The sequence below is a fragment of the Vipera berus genome (genome assembly GCF_964194415.1).
Source record: "Vipera berus genome assembly, chromosome: 1".
In the NCBI taxonomy this organism is placed as follows: Eukaryota; Metazoa; Chordata; class Lepidosauria; order Squamata; family Viperidae; genus Vipera; species Vipera berus.
In genome coordinates, this window is record NC_138202.1 from 150039029 (window position 1) to 150057783 (window position 18755).

Here is an 18755-nt window from a genome sequence, read left to right on the forward strand (position 1 = left end):
GTACTTGTTGGGCTGCTAGGAGTTGTAGTCTACCCATAAGTACCTCTACTAGTGGGGTCTGGTCCCAGCAACCCTAGCTTTCAGGGCCAATCATGAAAGACACAAGACGCTGAGGTTCAATTCTACCTAGAGGACTAATGGTTCTGTATCTCTGCATTGTCTTAACTCCTCTGCCTCATATATGGCTCAGGTATTTACATGGATTTATTTTGAGCTGAGGCCTTCCTCCTCGCTGATAATATCTGTACACCCAAGGAATGTGTGCACTGTGTCTCTCTGTGTGCATGCATTTGTGTACACATCAACATCTGCTAGACACATTGGGTTTGCTTCTGATTGTCCACCAATGCTATGAGTGACCAGGTTGAGTGGCCATGCTCAATCTGAAATCTTCAGTGTTCCTGAAGAAGCTCCACTGAAATCTTAGGTGAGGCTTTGGTAGTTAGCATATGTGTTGGCCTTTTTATGCATGGGGATCTGGACAAGAGGTAATTAATTCACTTGTTTCTAATTCCCCACTTCCCCCCTCCTTTTTTTTGGCCAGATTGTTAACGTGACTGCCTAGAAAGCTATAACCTTTTCATCAAGTACTGGATGATTATGGTGGGAAATGCCTGCCATTATAGACGTCTCTTGACAGTTAGTTTACAATAGCTTTGCTGCTTTGACCCGGCTCTCTGTCTCTTTCCATACCCATCAAGGTTTCTTGTCAAGAAAACACTGGTAAGACAGGACACCTGAGCCATTCCAGTCAGAGCAGATCCCTCTTTCCCGGCATTCCCTGTCCATCCAAAATTAATCTGGGAAACATTGTGATGAGATTATTTGAGTCCGCCTCCCCTATCTTTATCTGTTGTTTTAAACTGCTAAAATGAGGACGTTACTAACTGTGTTAAGGATTTTTCATTCCCATCTCAGCATTGCCAGGCTAAAACAGTTTAAATGAAACAGTGCTGCTATTATTTGCATTATGATGATGATATGAAGGTAATAATATTACTACTGTATACCATTTGTCCTGCTTGGAAGTATGCAAAGTAAAAGCAGTTCACATTAAACAATGAAAAAACCCAAGAAAACAACCAGTTCTGAACAAAGTAATGTTAAAACTTTATATGATTTAAAAAAAATATTTAAAAGGCAATCAGACCCTGGAGTTGTGGATATTCTACAAATGCCTGGGGAATGGGCATATCTTCAACTCTTATTTCAAGCAATTGGGTGGGGGGAGGATAGCTGTCTTCTGAGACCCTGCCATCATTTTGTCATTGGAATATTTGCTTATCCTGCATACATAATAATATAGAGTAAGATTAAGTGTAATTTGATCATTACCTATCATCCTGGCAATTCGTTTACCTAAAATGTTGGGCTATCAGCTGGTGGAAGAACTTGGGATTGATTATTTATCTTTTAAACTAAATTAAATTGATCTAGTTCAATTAAAATCCTTTTGTGTGTCTGTGTAAGATTTGAACTTCATTATAGGGTTTTTGTCTTAGATATACCTATCTGAGCATAAGCTCTGTTGTATGGAATGGGCTTATATCCAAAAAGGTATGCCTGAGATTGCTTTGTTGGTGGCACTATTTTGGAGGAAATATGAATGAGAACTTCCAATATCTTCATCAACAACAAAAATATTTTCAAAGATATAGGGCTTCATTCACAGAATGTTTTGGCGAAGGACAAAGATATTTGGGGCTAACAATATCCTATTTCCACTCCATAATCCAATGTTCCCCTCTGTCCAGAGGTTAAGGAGATCTCCTTAGAAAATATCGGGCTGCAGTAGAAAAATCAGCAAAATTCAGCACTGCCTTTTCTTTCCAGCAACAGGCATCTCTGCAGCATCTCAGTATCTTCCAGTCAAAAAAGCGCAATTTTTTTACCTATAGAAGCCCATGTTCATTTTGCTGTCTGATCAGAGTTAACATACAAGAATTCCTGGCTGGGCATCAAGATGTGGATGAGTCTGAAAATTAGGCACAGGGCTGAGCTGCATGCGGCAAACTGTAGGAGAAGGAGAGGTAGAACCTGTGGGTGGAGTCAAGAGAAGAATCAGCCTGGAGTCATTATGTTCCCACAAGCATCAAAATCCCCCTCTTGGATTCTATTAACTCTTATCTAGCACCAATTCAGTGCTGACCACTACTTGACTAGATTCTTGTATATAGGCGTGAGCAATAAATCATCTTAACTAGAGCTTAACATGTGGTCCTGATCCTTCGTGCCTGACACAGACTGAAGCTAACTGAAATACTCTTCTCCTCTGCCTTTCACACATCAATCAAAGCATTCCAAATCTTAAATATCAAAATATTTATGCACGATAAGCTAGGTTTTTTTCTGGCTGCCTACTGCCTTCCTATTGCTCACTGTTCCAAGTCATTTTGACGGGACGCTCTAGAAAATGTTGAATTTAGTATATAATATTTTGCATTTCTTTATTCATTGGCCAGGTGTACATGATGAAACTATTTCAGTATACATCATATTATATTCTGTGCATGTCACATTCTCCAATCTTTTGAACAAAGGTAATTCTACTCTATTCCATCACCAGCTACTAAGGGCAGTTCCTGATCATTCTATTAAAACTTAAAATCCATTACATGTCCCTCTCAATTCATAAAGTTGATTGGAAGGGGGAAAAAGACAACTGTTTTGTATTTTTTCATATCTATTCAAAAGGCTGTGACAAAGAATCACAGGAGAAAAATGTAACAACCTACAATCCCTAAATATAAAGCGAGAGGAAAAATACATAAATAAAAAGAATGAATAAGAATACCTTGGGTACTATTTTGGCTCCCAGGTTCCTACGGCATTTTGGCCGTGCACTTCTGTAGGATGGGAAAGCGTTCAGTATCTTCTTTAAAGGCACACATGCTGTACCATTTGGTGTGACAGCTGTTAAGGTAATGATGGATTCCTAGTGAACAGTGCCATAAATAAACATACCAAATTAAAAAAAAATCCTTTCCAAAGATGAAAGAAAATTTGGCAACCTGAGCACATCACTGTAAAAAAATAAATCGCTTGTAACTCAGTTACAGCTCATCAGCCCAGTGTACTAAACAAAACACAGTTTTAAGTGTGAGCAAGCCAACACTAACCATGGAGGAAGATTGTTGACTTGTTTGCTTCTGCATGGGATCCTTCTCTTTTCCTGGCTTTCAAAATGTGTGGTCAAGTAAAAATGAATTCAGACATGTATTGACAGAGCACTTTCTGCCCACTCTCTGGATGGAACGCATAAGTATTGTGGGTAATAATAAAAGTTAATTATCCTTCCTTTCATGTTCTGGAATAAACAAATTTGGAGTCACCATTGAACTTGCCCTTGCAATCTGAAAGATGAGAAACAGACAGCATCCCAATTAACGAAGGTACAAGTATCCTGCTTTGAGTGACAGATATTACAAAAGCATGGTTGTCATTTCAACTTCTAAAGACTTTGGATCCCCCAGTAGAAGACAAGGGAGAGAGGTACACATTCTGATCTGAAATAAACTTGGAGCAGCAACAGCTGTGCCTCTAACCCTCAGGGTTCATCTTTTTCCTGGTGCCTACTTGATAATCTATTCATTATTGCTCAAACTTTAAGCTCTATGCTACAGAAGATCATTAATCATAGATATAATTTAATGACAGCGGGGTCATGTTCCACTAACTAAGTATACCTTGTTTGCCTCAAAATGCTAATCACTTCTCTGCAATATTAATGAGGGACAATTGATATTAAGCCTAATAATCATGTGTCGTCTATTTAACAGTTTTATCCATACAAACTAGGTACTTGGTTATGGCTAAACATAGTTGAAATCTAATTATGTAAACCCACATCTAGATCTAATTCTAGCAATATATCTCTGAGATACCCATGCAGTTAAGCAAGATGTGACTAAAATAGTTCGGGAGACAAACACAGAATTAACTTAGGCTACTTCTTACATATTAATGGCTTCATTTAAGTTTTCTTATAATTAAAACACAGTAACATCTCAAGAGAAAAACTGTGGTAGATTTAACTTCATCTGCACTCAGTTAAATTCTGACCTTTTGCTCCAGTCTCTACATCAGCTTCCCCCACTCCTCCTCATGAGCTAGGAAAGTAACCAACAATTCTGAGATTACTAGGAAAGGAAGGAAGAGGGCATAATTTTTCTATTCTTTCATTTCTTCTTTCATCCTGGTCACTTAAGAGAGTGATTGGTTTCTGAATTCTATTCTGGTCTCGCCAAACATTGACCAAATGGTGATGAGCTGGTTGCAGGGACTAAATGACTTTCTGTTACTAATGTTGTGATTGGCTGGTGAAGGTGCACAGCCTTCTCTATTGGTGCAGGGCTGTAATTTTGGCAGCCAAGTACTGTATGTAGTTTACACATCGCAGATACTGACTCCTGCTCTAGATATGTTAGCACCACTGCATGCTTTTTAAGAAAATATACTGTAGTGTAGTTCTGGCTAAGTCAAATCATTAAGTTTATTGGCTTCCATAGGGCAAGAGTGTTTAGAAACTTGCAAGAAACCTTGGTACATTTTTCAGTATTCTGTGTCTTACAAGTATGAAAACAGTCGGTGTAAGACAGCTTCCTCTGTCTCCCAAATAATACAATAAATTTTCCCCAATGTAGCTTCAGATACTTTTTCATCTAGATGCATTTCCTCTGGCAGTGCTAGACTTTATAATGATAAAGATAATAGTAACAATGGCATTTTAAAATGTTTCCTTTACTTTGTCCTCCTTGTAAGATCCTGTGAATATACTTTGTTGTTGTTAGCTGCGAAGTCGTGTCCGACCCATCGCGACCCTATGGACAACATTCCTCCAGGCCTTCCTGTCCTCTACCATCTTCTGGAGTCCATTTAAGCTCACGCCTACTGCTTCAGTGACTCCATCCAGCCACCTCATTCTCTGTCATCCCCTTCTTCTATTGCCCTCGATCTTTCCCAGCATTAGGCTCTTCTCCAGTGAGTCCTTCCTTCTCATTAGGTGGCCAAAGTATTTGAGTGTTAGCTTCAGGATCTGGCCTTCTAAAGAGCAGTCAGGATTGATCTCCTCTAGGATTGACCGGTTTGATCGCCTTGCAGTCCAAGGGACTCGCAGGAGTCTTCTCCAGCACCAGAGTTCAAAGGCTTCAATTCTTTGGCGCTCAGCCTTTCTTATGGTCCAACTATCACTGCCATACATTGCAACTGGGAAGACCATAGCCTTGACTATACACACTTTTGTTGACAGGGTGATGTCTCTGCTTTTTAGTGTGCTGTCTAGATTTGCCATGGCTTTCCTCCCCAGGAGCAAGCGTCTTTTAATTTCTTGGCTACAGTCCCCATCTGCAGTGATCTTGGAGCCCAGGAAAATAAAATCTGTCACTACTTCCATTTCTTCCCCATCTATTTGCCAGGAATTGAGAGGGCCAGATGCCATGATCTTGGTTTTCTTAATGTTAAGTTTCAACCCAAGTTTTGCACTCTCCTTCTTCACCCGCAACAAGAGGCTCTTTAGTTCTTCTTCACTTTCTGCCATTAGAGTATACTTGCTGTATCATAAATGACTGCGCCTAAGATAAAATGGCTTCCTGAAACTTCCTAATGAGAGCTGTTAGTATTTGTTTAATCGGTATGGCTACACAAATACATTGGCGTTTCTGAAATTTATTTTCTAAAATTTCTGAAATTTTTAGTGCAGCCAGCTGGCACTAAAGCAGAATTCTTAAAAGCCCAGACCATTTAAGGATCATCATTTGTGAATTTGAGAAGATTTATTTATTTATTATTTATTGAACTTATTTATTGAACTTATATACCGCCCTTCTCCCGTAGGACCCAGGGCGGTTCACAAGGCAATTAAAACAACATTACAATACACAAAGTTAATAACAATTAAAATAGATTAAATTATCCTTGATTAAAAATCTAAAACCCCTATAACTCTGATTAAAAACCCAATTACAATAAGTTAAAATGAAAAATGAAAAATTCTCAGTCCTGGCCGGAAAGCTCAAAGATGGTCAATATAAAGATTTCCATGGCAGAATATGGAAAAATACAGTTCCAGAATGATTGAATAATGTGCTCCAATCTCAAACAATCCAGAATGTCTGAAGCATTTTGTGTTTGTTTTCCACAAAATAAATGCAATGAATATTTTAACTGTCCTTGTTACATAGCCTGTTTGTGAGCCCCTGCAATTCAGCAGCACAAGCGGCTTTGTTAACCAAAAGATATGGACTGAACATGTTATTTATTGAAAAAGATCAATTGTGCAGTGCAGATTCCACATGGAGACTGGTGGTGGTTTAAAAAAACCAAACTAAAAACACATATCTGTAATGATGGCAGTATTTAACTGTGCTTTTTCCCAACAAAAGAACTCCATCTTTTGAACTCAGCAGGACACCACTATTAGCCATTATTGTAAAACTGTTTGAAATCATCAGATCAATCTGGTGTTCTTGGAGATCTGCTCTGAACAAAACTCTTAATGTATTTTTTTTTGGACTGGAATACTAGAACCTAATTTTACTTCCCTTACTACAGTGTATTTTTTCCACCCCAACTTTTTATAGTATTACATTAACTTTAAAATAATCAAACATTTCAGCAATAAGCCTAGTATAGGTGTATCTTTTTTTTAAAAAAAATCATTGAGCAAACTAGAGGCCAACAGTCATGAAGTAAATTTCTAGTACTATATTCAACAATTAGTGGGTGTGATGAGCTATCACTAGTTGTACACTGTATGCAACAGCAAAAAATTATACCTTAAACAGAATCATTTCAAACATCTTAAAGGGGGCCTTGTAGGCCAGTTTAACTTTTGTTTCCTGCAGGCAATTCAACTCGGCCTCATATCAACAAGGGACAGCCAACCTCTCTCTCCTACGTATTTACAGTACCCTTTTCAACCGAGTCAATTCATAAAGTCAGCAGTGAGTTAAGGGTTGAGTAACTTGACCCTGATAAACCAAATGCAAACACCTGTGAACTGGATCTAAGTTAACTTAAATAACTTTGTCAGTAACACACTGCAGGGAGAACCTGGACTGATATTGTAAGCGAGTTTTTAATGTTCTTAATAGTCCCCTTCTCTGCTATGATGAGGCAGGCCATAAGGAAAAATATAAATAATACATATGGATGCTGTATGTCATAAATGTGAGGTAGGACACAACAGTGAGGCATAGAGAATAATGCGTGTATTAGTTAGAAGAAGAACAAGGAAATGGAAAATGTCAAACCACAAGTTCACCTGTGGGTCACATCTAATAAGCTAGCACACATTTCAGTTTCAGCTAACCACATATGTCTCACTTGTAGCTAACCACATACATGGTACAGGAAACCTAGATGCTAGGAAAGAGACAAGTTTGCAAAACAATTTAGCAATGCAAAGGGGGGCTAGAAATGAGCTAGAAGGGGGCCTGTAATTCATGTAACCAATCAGAATTAATAATTTACATTTCCGTGTTCTGTGACTTTTGAAGACTATAAATGTACCTGCTTGTTTCCTGGAAAGTTGTTCAGACATTGCCTTTGCTTTCTAATCTGAACCTTTTGCGCGCAAAATAAAACAAACTTCTTTTGATTCCGAGGTCTGAGTCTCTTAATTCTGCAACATTTTCTGGCACCCAGAGATGGGACTTGGAGTGATATTTCACTGAGGACGGCACGGACCACCTGGGGCCCAGCCAGGGTCGTCCTGTCTTCCTTTAGCCGGCACGGACGATTTCTCCGAAAGGAGGCGGAGGACTCTGTGGGGGTGCCTGGTGGACACCCGACCGATCCAAGAACCCGCACGGAATCAAAATAAGTCATCCACAACCAGAACTTGACGTCTGAGGGAGAAGACGCCTGCAGGCAAGTATATTGAAAAAAGGGTAGTCCCACTCGTTAAAAAAAAAAGTGGATGAAATAGTCCCATTCATTGTAAAACGTAGGGACTATAGACCCACTAAGAGTGGAAGAGGGGGCCTGATCAACCCCCTGGGTCCAGGATCAGCGCGTCCTAATGTGACCCTAGAGATAGTGTTGTGTGGGTGGTTAAGCCATTGCAGTTCCTGTTGGTGACCGTTGGAACGTCCGGCACCACAGGTCAGTGGCAGTGTCTTAGAAAATGGGTGGTGGAGGAAGTGTCCCTCGGACACCTCTTCAATGTATGCTGAAGAATTTCAAGAAAGGTTTTAGTGGAGATTATGGTCACCCAGATCAATATCAATAGTGGCAAATAGTAGTAAAGGAGAATGCTGAATGGCTCCACAAATGCTGAGTAGAATTCCTGCGGGTCTGTGTGGCACGAATGAATAGAAATCCTAGATGTCAAGGGAAAAAAAGGGTCAGATTGAAACCATACCTGTTTCAAAAACTGATCCCTATGAAGAAGATGCGCCCCTCCCCCATGTCCCTGTGTATCACGCTGTGCCTCAAGTCCCACCACCAGTGGCTCCAGTCCAGCAGCCAGTGGTGAGTCCAGTGCAACCCGCAGATGTTGATAATGACACTAATAAAGTTCAAGGGATAGGAGCCCAAGGAACTCACCAAGAAATCCTATTAAAAGCACTAGTGCATTTTGCTCAAAATATGGAAGTTTTAAAAATTGGCTATGTCAAGCACTAAACATATAGGTTAATAAAAGAAATTTATGTGCCTGATGGATCCCAGGCAGTATATAGTCCATTTTTGTTAGAGGAGTGTGGAGGTAGTGTTTGTGTGTCTGTGTTGTGTCTAATAATAATAATTAAGTGTCTGTGTTGTGTCTAATAATAATAATTAATAAAAAGGCCTTATTAAAAAAAACAACCAACAAACAAGGGAGCTCATTGGCTTCTGAACAGCTCCTTGTAATTATATTAGTTATTGATTTGTCAGAAGAAAGTATGAAATGAAATATCTGTATGTGAAATTGTTTATGCAAGCAGTTTGAATGGAAATGAATGTATGGATATGATAATCCTCTGTGTGTGTGAGAGAGAGTTTGTCCCCCACCACAGACTGTGAAAGAAGCAGTAAACTGCAGAATTTCTTTTGTTTGTTTATTAAAAAGTGAAATGAAAAAGCAATATAAGCGTTTGCATGAAAAGTCTCATGGAAGATGTGTGAGAGAATTCATGGAAATGCATGTGAAGAAGAGAAAACTATTTTGTTAGTGGTGAGATTTTTCTGTAATTCTTCTTTTTCTGTCCTCTCACCTTTGCTGGTTGTGTTGCTTTAAGAGCAAGAGAGACAGAAAGGAAAAGGGGGGTCTAATCTTTTTAACTATTTTTTTTCGGTTTAGAATTCTGGTTTGAGGAAGCTGGGATGGATGTGAAATTTAATGTTTTAACCTACTTAATGGAAATTTGTTTCCATCTGAATGGAATCTGATTAAATTGGAATTTGACTAAATTTATATTAAGAGCGAAGAGTTGATATTAGAGTTTGATACAAAACTATTTCAGTAACTCACAATATCTTATTAATCTTGTTTATTTTATTTATTTTGCTGGAGTTGCGTTTTGTTGTCATTTTTATTTTTATTTCTTTAATGTTTTTATGCCTGTGTGTGGGGCACACTGATAGAAAACAATACCTAAGAGAATTGAAGGAATTGTAATTCAACCCTTGTTTAAAACGAAGAAGTTGAGAAAAAGTTTGGGATTATAAATGAGTTACTGTATATTGTTTTGAGTGAAGATTTATGTGCAAACAAACTCAACCAGAGTTTGGTGAGGATTCCTTTGTTGCTCTTTACTAAGCAATTTGTTTGTGAATACAGACAAAGGAATGGCTACAGGAAGAGGTTCTTTACCCAGAAGTGGGGAAAAGAAAAGAAAAAAAGAGAAAATAGAGGCTGAGGCCAATTTCAAGAAAAAGTTGAGGCCATAGGGTTGGCAGCAGCTGAACAATGGACTGAAAACTGAAGGGGACCAGAGTTAAGTCAAGCCCTCCCTGAACCCTTGGTCCGAATGAAGATAGGGGGCAATGATGTGACCTTTTTAGTTGATACAGGGGCATCTAGATCTGTAATTACTAAGTTATTGGCTCCTTTTTCTACTGCCACTATTAATGTACAAGGAGTTGATGGTTCCGTTAATTGCCACACCTTTTTGAAGCCCCTGAGATGTTCCCTAAACGGAAGACACCTGGAACATCAATTCCTATATATGCCTGAATGTCCCATTCCTTTATTGGGCCAAGACATGTTGTGTAAGATGGGAGCAACTCTATCGTTTGAAGAAAATCAAATGTCACTCAGAATGAAACACCCTCCAGATGAAATGTGGCGAATCATGGTGGCCCACGAGACTCCAATATCTGATAACTGGCAGGACTTTGGAGTGCCTCAGTTATGGGCAGAAGATAACATGCCAGGCTTTGCAGCCCACCATGTACCATTAGTCATCCAAGTGAAGCCTCTAGTAGTGCCTGTTCGCCTTCGACAGAGGAGTTACCCCCGCCCGATTGCACAAGCAATTCAAGATCATATTGTTAAGTACCTCAAAGCAGGCATTCTAACAACCATCCAATCTCCATGGAATACCCCTATTTTGCCCATACCAAAGCCCGACGGAAATTTCAGGCCAGCGCAAGATCTCCGTATCGTCAATGATGCCACAATCACGGTCCATGCTGCTGTGCCAAATCCCTATACTTTGTTAAGTTTAGTTCCCCCATCAGCTGCTTGGTTCTCGGTGGTAGATCTGAAGGATGCCTTTTTCACTATTCCCATACATAAAGACAGTCAGAAGTTGTTTGCCTTTGAATGGGAGGATCCAGTAACAGGTCGCAAGCGACAATACGCCTGGACCAGGCTTCCCCAGGGCTTTAAAAATTCACCTACCCTATTTGGCAATGCCCTGGCCTCAGACTTAGAAGACTGATGTCCCGGTGCCTGGAGGCGGTTCAGGTCTGGATGGGGAGAAACAGGCTTCGTCTCAATCCCGCCAAGACTGAGTGGCTCTGCATATTGGCGTCTCGGGTTAACCATGTTATTCCACCTCTAACGATGGGGGGTGAGGTGTTGCCCCCCGTTGATAGGGCTCGCAACTTAGGCGTCCTCCTGGATTCACGGCTCAATTTTGAAGATCATATAGGAGCCGTGACCAGGGGGGCTTTTGCACAGGTTCGCCTGGTGCGCCAGTTGCGTCCCTATTTGGACCGAGACGCCCTACGCACAGTCACTCATGCGCTTGTGACCTCCCGTTTGGACTACTGTAACGCTCTCTACATGGGGCTGCCCTTGAAGACCACTCGGAGGCTTCAACTGGTGCAGAATGCGGCCGCGCGAGTTGTAATGGGGGTTTCCCGATACTCCCATGTAACACCTCTACTCCGCGAGCTGCATTGGCTTCCGGTTGCCCTCCGGGTGAAATTCAAGGTGCTGGTTATCACCTATAAAGCCCTACATGGCCTGGGTCCGGGTTATTTGAGGGAACACCTGCTGCCGGCATCAAACGCCCTTCGCCCAGTGCGCTCCCACAGGGAGGGTCTGCTCAGGGTTCCGCCGGTGAGAGATTGCCGGCGGGTGACACCCAGGGATAGGGCCTTCTCTGTGGGAGCGCCTGCCCTCTGGAACCAGCTGCCGGTGGAGCTGAGGACTGCCCCCGACCTCCGATCATTCCGCCGGGGCCTGAAGACCTGGCTCTTCGAGCTCTCGGGCCCAGACTGAGGAGGAATTTTTAATTTGGGGTTCTTTTTTAACTGACTACAGGGTTAATTTAATTTCTTTTTTAATTTGGTTCTTAATTTTTGTATTTTGGATTTTTAATTCCCTGTAAACCGCCCTGAGTCCTCAGGGAATAGGGCGGTATATAAATACAATTAAATAAATAAATAAATAAATAAACTTTCAGCCGTGTGAGGAAGGGGATGTCCTACTTCAGTATGTTGATGATGTTTTAGTCATGGGGAGAACCAAGGAAACTTGTTGGGAAAACATGAACCAACTACTTCATCTTCTAATGGAAAGAGGATATCGTGCCTCTAGGAAGAAAGCCCAGTTAGTAAGAACCCAGGTAAAATACTTAGGTTACATCATCAGTCAAGGTCAGAGATGTATAGGACATGAAAGAAAGGAAGTTGTGTGCCACATTGCAGAGCCCACTAATAGACGAGAATTACGGGGTTTTTTTAGGAGCAGCAGGATATTGTAGAATATGGATACCAAATTTTGCCCTGTTAGCCAAACCACTCTATGAGTCCACACAGGGGGGAGAAAAGGAGCCTTTTGTCTGGATGCATGCACAAAGACAGGCTTTTGAGACTCTAAAAACGGCCTTATCACAGGCTCCGGTGATGGGACTTCCTAATCTTGACAAGCCTTTTAATTTGTATGTGGACTCAAAGAGTAATGTGGCTATTGGAGTCCTGACTCAAGAAAAGGGAAGTTGGCAACAGCCCATAGCTTATTTGTCAATACAACTTGATGCAGTTTCAAAAGGGTGGCCACAATGTCTAAAAATTCTGGCAGCCACAGCTCTCCTAATAGAGGAAGCTAATAAATTGACATTTGGACAACCAACCACAATCTATACAAGCCATGCAATCCGAGGGATATTAGAGACAAAGGGACACTTATGGATGACTAATTCCAGAATTTATAAGTATCAGGCCCTTCTCATCCAAAACCCTCAAGTGACACTGAAGCAAACAAATGGTCTGAATCCGGCCACTTTGCTGCCACTACCAGGTCCTGAGGTTGAACATAATTGTATGCAAGTCATAGAAAGTCAATTCTCATGCAGACCTGATTTAACTGATGTGCCAATGGAAAATGTGGACTATAACTGGTTTACAGACGGATCCAGTTTTGTCTCAGCGGGCGAACGCTATGCTGGTTATGCAACAGTCTCTCTTGATGAAGTTGTAGAAAGTGGACCACTCCCCAAAGGCACAAGTGCTCAGGCAGCAGAACTATGGGCTCTAATACGGGCACTGGAGAGGGCACAGGATGAAAGTATTAATATTTGGACAGATTCTAAGTATGCATTCCTCACATTACATGTACATGCTGCAGTTTATATAGAGAGAGGACTTTTAACAGCAGCAGGAAAAGAAATTAAACATCCCCTCTTGATTGAAAGACTTATTAAAGCGGTCCGAGGACCTAAAAGAGTAGCGTCATGCACTGTAAAGGACATCAAAAGGGACAAGATGATGTAGCCCGAGGAAATACAGCAGCTGACAAAGAAGCAAGGTTATCAGCAACTCGAGATAGCCAACCCTACCCTGACATGACAGCTTGTGTAGCATTAGAAATGCCAAGAGGACTGAGCCCTAAATATTCCAAAGCTGAGGAATTACAGGCAAGTGTAGACTTGCAAGGACACAAACAGGGAGAGTGGTACATGCTCCCAGATGGAAGGATTTTTGTCCCTGAGAATTTAACCTGGCCAGTAGTAAAAGAAGCTCAGTTAACTACTTACATGGGGAAGAGTGCACTAACTGAAGCCCTCCGTCGTATTGTGTACATTAATCGCCTTCACTTGCTGTGTGCCCATGCAACCAAGAGATGTAATACCTGTGCCCAGGTTAATCCAAAACAAGGACCTACTCTTCCACCAGGAAGCCAGCCTAAGGGATATCACCCCATGGATTCTTTAGTTGTTGATTTTACAGAAATGCCAAAATGTGGACTATATAAAGCAATGCTAGTTATGGTGTGTAATGATACTGGGTGGCCTGAATGTTTCCTTACCAAGACAAAGCATGCATGAGAAGTGGCTAGAATCTTACTCAAGGCAGAATAGAGGAAAAGGTGACTAAGGTGTGCCTTGAAACTCGCCTTGGATGCATTGCCACTAGCACTTTGGTCTGTGAGATGCACCCTTCAAAAGGGAATTAGGCTATCTCCTTATGAAATGATGTTTGGAAGACCTCCCCCTCATGAATACTAATTTGAAAAATCATGTAGGGAACTTAAGTCAAATAGGGACTTCATGGGTGAGTCAAATGGTGGGAGAGTTAAATAAGCAAATACAAGAAATCCAACACTATTGTGTGTCCCTAAGCCCACCATTTCTGAGTACTCCCAGTCATAATATCCAAGTGGGAGACAAAGTATGGGTAAAACACTGGAAAGGGAAAAACTTGAAACCTAGATGGAAAGGCCCGTATATTGTGGTCATGTGTTCTCCCCTAGAAGTAAAAGTGTTAGAATCCAAGTCTTGGATTCAGTGGAGTTAAGCCCGCAGCTGATGACTGTTGGGAGGCAGAGCAGGACGAGACCCGTCCTCTAGTGCTACACTTGAAGAAGCGCCCCCTATAACTGCCCTACCGGCAATGGGCAGGCAACATACGGGGCAGAAGAGGCCCTACTGGTGTCACTCCGGAAGCTGACCCTCTACGTACGGCTGAAAACAAGAAGGAGAAAAACAATTGTTAATGTGTTAGGGATGGTTTGTGTGGTGTAGGTTGGACCTATCTCGAGAAATGGTAGTCCGACAATATATAGTCATAGGTGTAATGTGTCTGGCATTAGTGATCTTAATTATTTTGATTGTAACCTGCTGCATTGGAAACCTTTTCTTCTGGAATCACCCCACACCCAAAGTAACAAGTGTTGCACCTAAAATCACTAAGTGTGACCAAGGAAAGTGTGTATCTTCTGTGGACACTTATGTTTGAAACACCCTGGGAGTGGGTTCTTTGGAGTCTGTTGGGAGTCTTGGGATTGTGGATACTAAATTTAGCCAATAAGACTAGGCTTTGTGATTCATCCAATACTGATACTGTCCTTTCCCAAATTCCACCTAATCCCCTCCATCCTCCGGGCCTGGTAACCTTGTAATTGTAATTATTCCCCTTGTTGTGACTGTGAGTGTGGAATAGAAATAATAGAAAATGACATTGACCTATTTCAGGTTGTCAACCATGAATCTCCTATGGCTATGGATACTATTTACAAGTGGCCTATTGGGTAAGAAAGCCAGGGATGGTAGTCCCAAATGTTGTGAGAATGGTCAGACAGTTCCTTTCACCCTAGAGGAAGGCTCAGGGGCTGTTGAAGAACCTGAAGGGACAAGTAAAGCCCAGGCTTTGGGGCCACTGGAGATACTCGGCAAAGAGGGACCGGAGAAAACCCACTCCTGGTCTTATTTCCCAGTGGGGAGTGCACCCCAGGCCAACCCCAGCTCCTAAACCTAAGCGTGTTATTCCTAGACTAAAACCAGGTTTGGAGCAATGAGTATAATCATAGATTTCATGCCTTTTCCATGAGTATGGCAGTGTGTTTGGAAGAGGATGGAGTCTTTTTCTTGTGTGGAGAAAATGTGTATGTATGTTTGCCTACTACTTAGACTGGAACTTGTACTCTGGTACACCTCTTCCCAAAGATGGGTGTTGTTAATGGGGAACAAGCCCTCCCTGTTCCTCTCATAGGACATGTGCAAAAAGAGTACTTCTAGTGATACCCTTGTTACCTATCTGAGGAATAGGCACTGCAGTTGGAACAGGTGTGGGAGGCTTAGCCCATTCTAAACAGCTTTCTGAGGAATTTCAACAAGGCTAACTCAGATTGCTGGGACCTTGGTCGAAGTACAAGACCAAATAGATTCCTTGGCAGCAGTAGTCTTGCAGAACAGGCGGGCCCTAGACCTCCTGACAGCTGAAAAAGGTGGCTTGTGTCTCTTTTTAGGAGAAGAATGCTGCTTTTACATGAATAAATCAGGAATGGTCAGAGAAGTGGCAAAGGATCTGCAAGACAGAGCGTCCAGGATTAGCCAGAGACTCCAGGGAACTGACCAATGGTTCTCATGGTTACCAGGAACCGCATGGGTCAAGCAAGTGCTGTTCCTATTGGTCCGTGGAGTAGCGGGGTTAGCCTTCATCCCGTGTGTAATTCCCTTAATGAGGCAATTGGCTGTGAGATCAATGAAAGAGATAAGGATCGAAAAGGAATTGATTATGCTCGAGGGATCTTTGGAAAATGGATACACACCTGGGATTCCAAGGGAAAGAAGGGATCCGGATGGTGGAATATATGTGCGGTTTGGACCGTGGGGCTTAGAGAGAGTGCCTGAGGAGGATGAAGTCTAACTCATGGAATACTTCTTTCTCTCTTTGCTTGTCGCTATCTATCTCTATCTTGATAAGTGTCAGTTCAAAGTGTTGGTCTGCTATACTGTTCACCTATCCTAATATACAATGGTTTTGATCTTTGCTTGCTGGGGAAACTGGAATTGCTTGCTGAAATAAAGGAATATCATGGAAGGTGAGACTCCTTGTCCAAATGGAAATTGAGTCTCAACAGGGGGGAATGAGGCAGGCCATAAGGAAAAATATAAATAATACATATGGATGCTGTATGTCATAAATGTGAGGTAGGACACAACAGTGAGGCATAGAGAATAATGCGTGTATTAGTTAGAAGAAGAACAAGGAAATGGAAAATGTCAAACCACAAGTTCACCTGTGGGTCACATCTAATAAGCTAGCACACATTTCAGTTTCAGCTAACCACATATGTCTCACTTGTAGCTAACCACATACATGGTACAGGAAACCTAGATGCTAGGAAAGAGACAAGTTTGCAAAACAATTTAGCAATGCAAAGGGGGGCTAGAAATGAGCTAGAAGGGGGCCTGTAATTCATGTAACCAATCAGAATTAATAATTTACATTTCCGTGTTCTGTGACTTTTGAAGACTATAAATGTACCTGCTTGTTTCCTGGAAAGTTGTTCAGACATTGCCTTTGCTTTCTAATCTGAACCTTTTGCGCGCAAAATAAAACAAACTTCTTTTGATTCCGAGGTCTGAGTCTCTTAATTCTGCAACAATGAAGTGGCCATCTCTGCACTGGAAAAACAGCTCAGTCTAACTTCAGCAACACCTGGCAGGCACAGACTTCCTCCTACTATAGAGTACCGCTTTCTTTGCAAGACCCCAGCAGTTCCCTCCCTGCAGGAAGGCACAAATGCTGGCGGGGCGAACTTAAGCGGATCCCTTCATCTCTCCTAGCCATGTACCATGCTACGACTTCGCTGTGGCCTAAGTCCTAGGACTCCCCCACAGTAGGCAGGATAGGATCCAAATTCACCTGGCTGATCTTTTGAAACGGGGAAAGGATCAGATACTGTTTGGGATCTGGTTTCACCCTACTTCGAGTGGACCCAGTGGAATCCTTGGGTTCTCCTTAACCGTGCGTTAATTAATATCCCCATTTGCGGCGTGGGGGCGGGAGAGGGTTTCAACGCCTCGATCGGTCCCGCTTGCCACGGAAAGGAGGAGGGAGAAAAAAAAAGAACAGGCCGGCGATTTCATTCCCTGCAGAAAAGCAGGAAGAGGAGGCGGGAAATACGTTGCGTAGCCGCCCCGAGGAGCGAAGGCGGGGGTTGCAGACCTCACCGTGGATGTGCTCAGCCAGGGTGGCAGCGCTGAACTTCCCTTCCCCCGTCCGAGGCTGCCCGGCTCTTTCGCCTCCCCTCCCGTATCAGCGCCGCGCAGCTTTACCACCCAGCAGGCTCCCTTCACGATTGAGCGGGTCCTGCAGACGACGCGAAGGGGCGAAAACAAAGCTCGGGTTGCTGAGCTTGGGGGGGGGGGGGGTCGCCCGGTTGAAAACGCTGCTCAAAGGCCGGATAGAAAAAGCCTCCCGGTCCAGCCTGCGCCGGGCTGATGACTAGGGGCAGCTGCTCCTGCCAGGACGACCCAGCTCTGGTTTCATTCAGACGTTCTCCCGAGGGCATCGACCTCTGCTGCGTGATGGAGCCCGTCTCTACTTACTTGAAGAACAGGAACCGTCCCGGGAACTTCTGGGTGATTTTTGCAGGGCCTATCAGAAGTTGGATGCTTTTGATACTGTTGTGATTTACAAGCATGGATCTTAGACCTGGATCCTTGTGGATCCATGCAGCTTTTATATATGGCCTCTAAGCTAACATCAGCAGGCAGTGGGCACTCAAAATAATTTGGAAAGGGTTTGATGCTATCGTGGTGCAAAAACATGGATTTTTCATAGAACTCAACACAGGCTTTAAATGGGATCCATATAAAATGGCCACCAAATTGCAAGTAGGCCTCGACTTCACAACAGTTCGTTAGTGACTGTTCGAAGTTAAAACTTTATCTGATTTGTACTACAAGTAGTTCTCAAATTGCATCCATTTGTTTATTTGTTCAAACTTAATAATCGCACAACTGTTGCAGCAATCCCCATGGTCATGTGATCAAAATTCAGACACTGGCAACTGACAGTTGAAGAGTCCTGGGTTCATGTGATCACTTTTTGTGAACTTCTGACAAGCAAAGTCAATGGGGAAGCCAGATTCACAACTATGTTACTAACTTAAGAACTGTGGCAAGGAAAGTCGTAAAATGGGGCAAAACTCACTTAACAAATGTCTTGCTTAGCAACAGAAAGTTTGAGCTCAATTGTAGTCATAAGTCAACTGTACGAGTTACATCCTACTATGCATAATGAACCATCATAATTGGAGATTTAATGGTTGTTGGACTGTCAGATCTCTCGTGCAAAAATAAGAGACATTCTTGTGGATCCATATGATTTTTTTATACTGGATCTGTGCAAAATGAACCTTAATCACAAATTTGAGCATTCTTGGCAGAAAATTAGCTCTAAAATTATTTTAAAAATGGATCCATCTCTTGACTTCGATTTGTGCATGGAATCCACTTGAATTCTGAATTAAATTTATCATAACCCTCTGGATATAATCCCAGACATAATTGACAAATGTAGTTGTTTTTGGTGCTTACTGTTGCCAAAAAATGTGGATCAAATCCACGGTAAATGGATTCTGCAAATTT

The 18755-nt window shown here is 42.1% G+C and overlaps 1 protein-coding gene and 1 long non-coding RNA gene across 3 annotated transcripts; one reads left to right on the forward strand and one right to left on the reverse strand.

The window, feature by feature from the left end:
* Nucleotides 1-1167: 1167 nt before the first annotated feature.
* LOC308666993 lies at nucleotides 1168-17242 on the reverse strand. The gene is made up of 3 exons (XR_014026204.1): nucleotides 17026-17242; nucleotides 2795-2935; nucleotides 1168-2037 (listed from the first exon to the last, which is right to left on the reverse strand). It is a non-coding gene; the product is annotated as an uncharacterized lncRNA (long non-coding RNA).
* Nucleotides 7115-16732, forward strand: LOC308660190 (endogenous retrovirus group K member 9 Pol protein). Of its 2 annotated transcripts, none has more exons than XM_081314429.1 (2): nucleotides 7115-7869; nucleotides 9764-16732. In XM_081314429.1, the coding sequence occupies exon 2, from the start codon at nucleotides 12052-12054 to the stop codon at nucleotides 13147-13149; it is 1098 nt and encodes a 365-aa protein (XP_081170555.1). In that variant the 5' UTR covers nucleotides 7115-7869; nucleotides 9764-12051; the 3' UTR covers nucleotides 13150-16732. Both variants share the same exon structure in this region, with proteins under 2 accessions (XP_081170555.1, XP_081170556.1).
* Nucleotides 17243-18755: the final 1513 nt, after the last annotated feature.

What these genes read in the sequence shown, in the direction of transcription:
- LOC308660190 (XM_081314429.1), top strand. Translation starts at nt 12,052, where the DNA reads ATGAAAGAAAGGAAGTTGTGTGCCACATTGCAGAGCCCACTAATAGAC.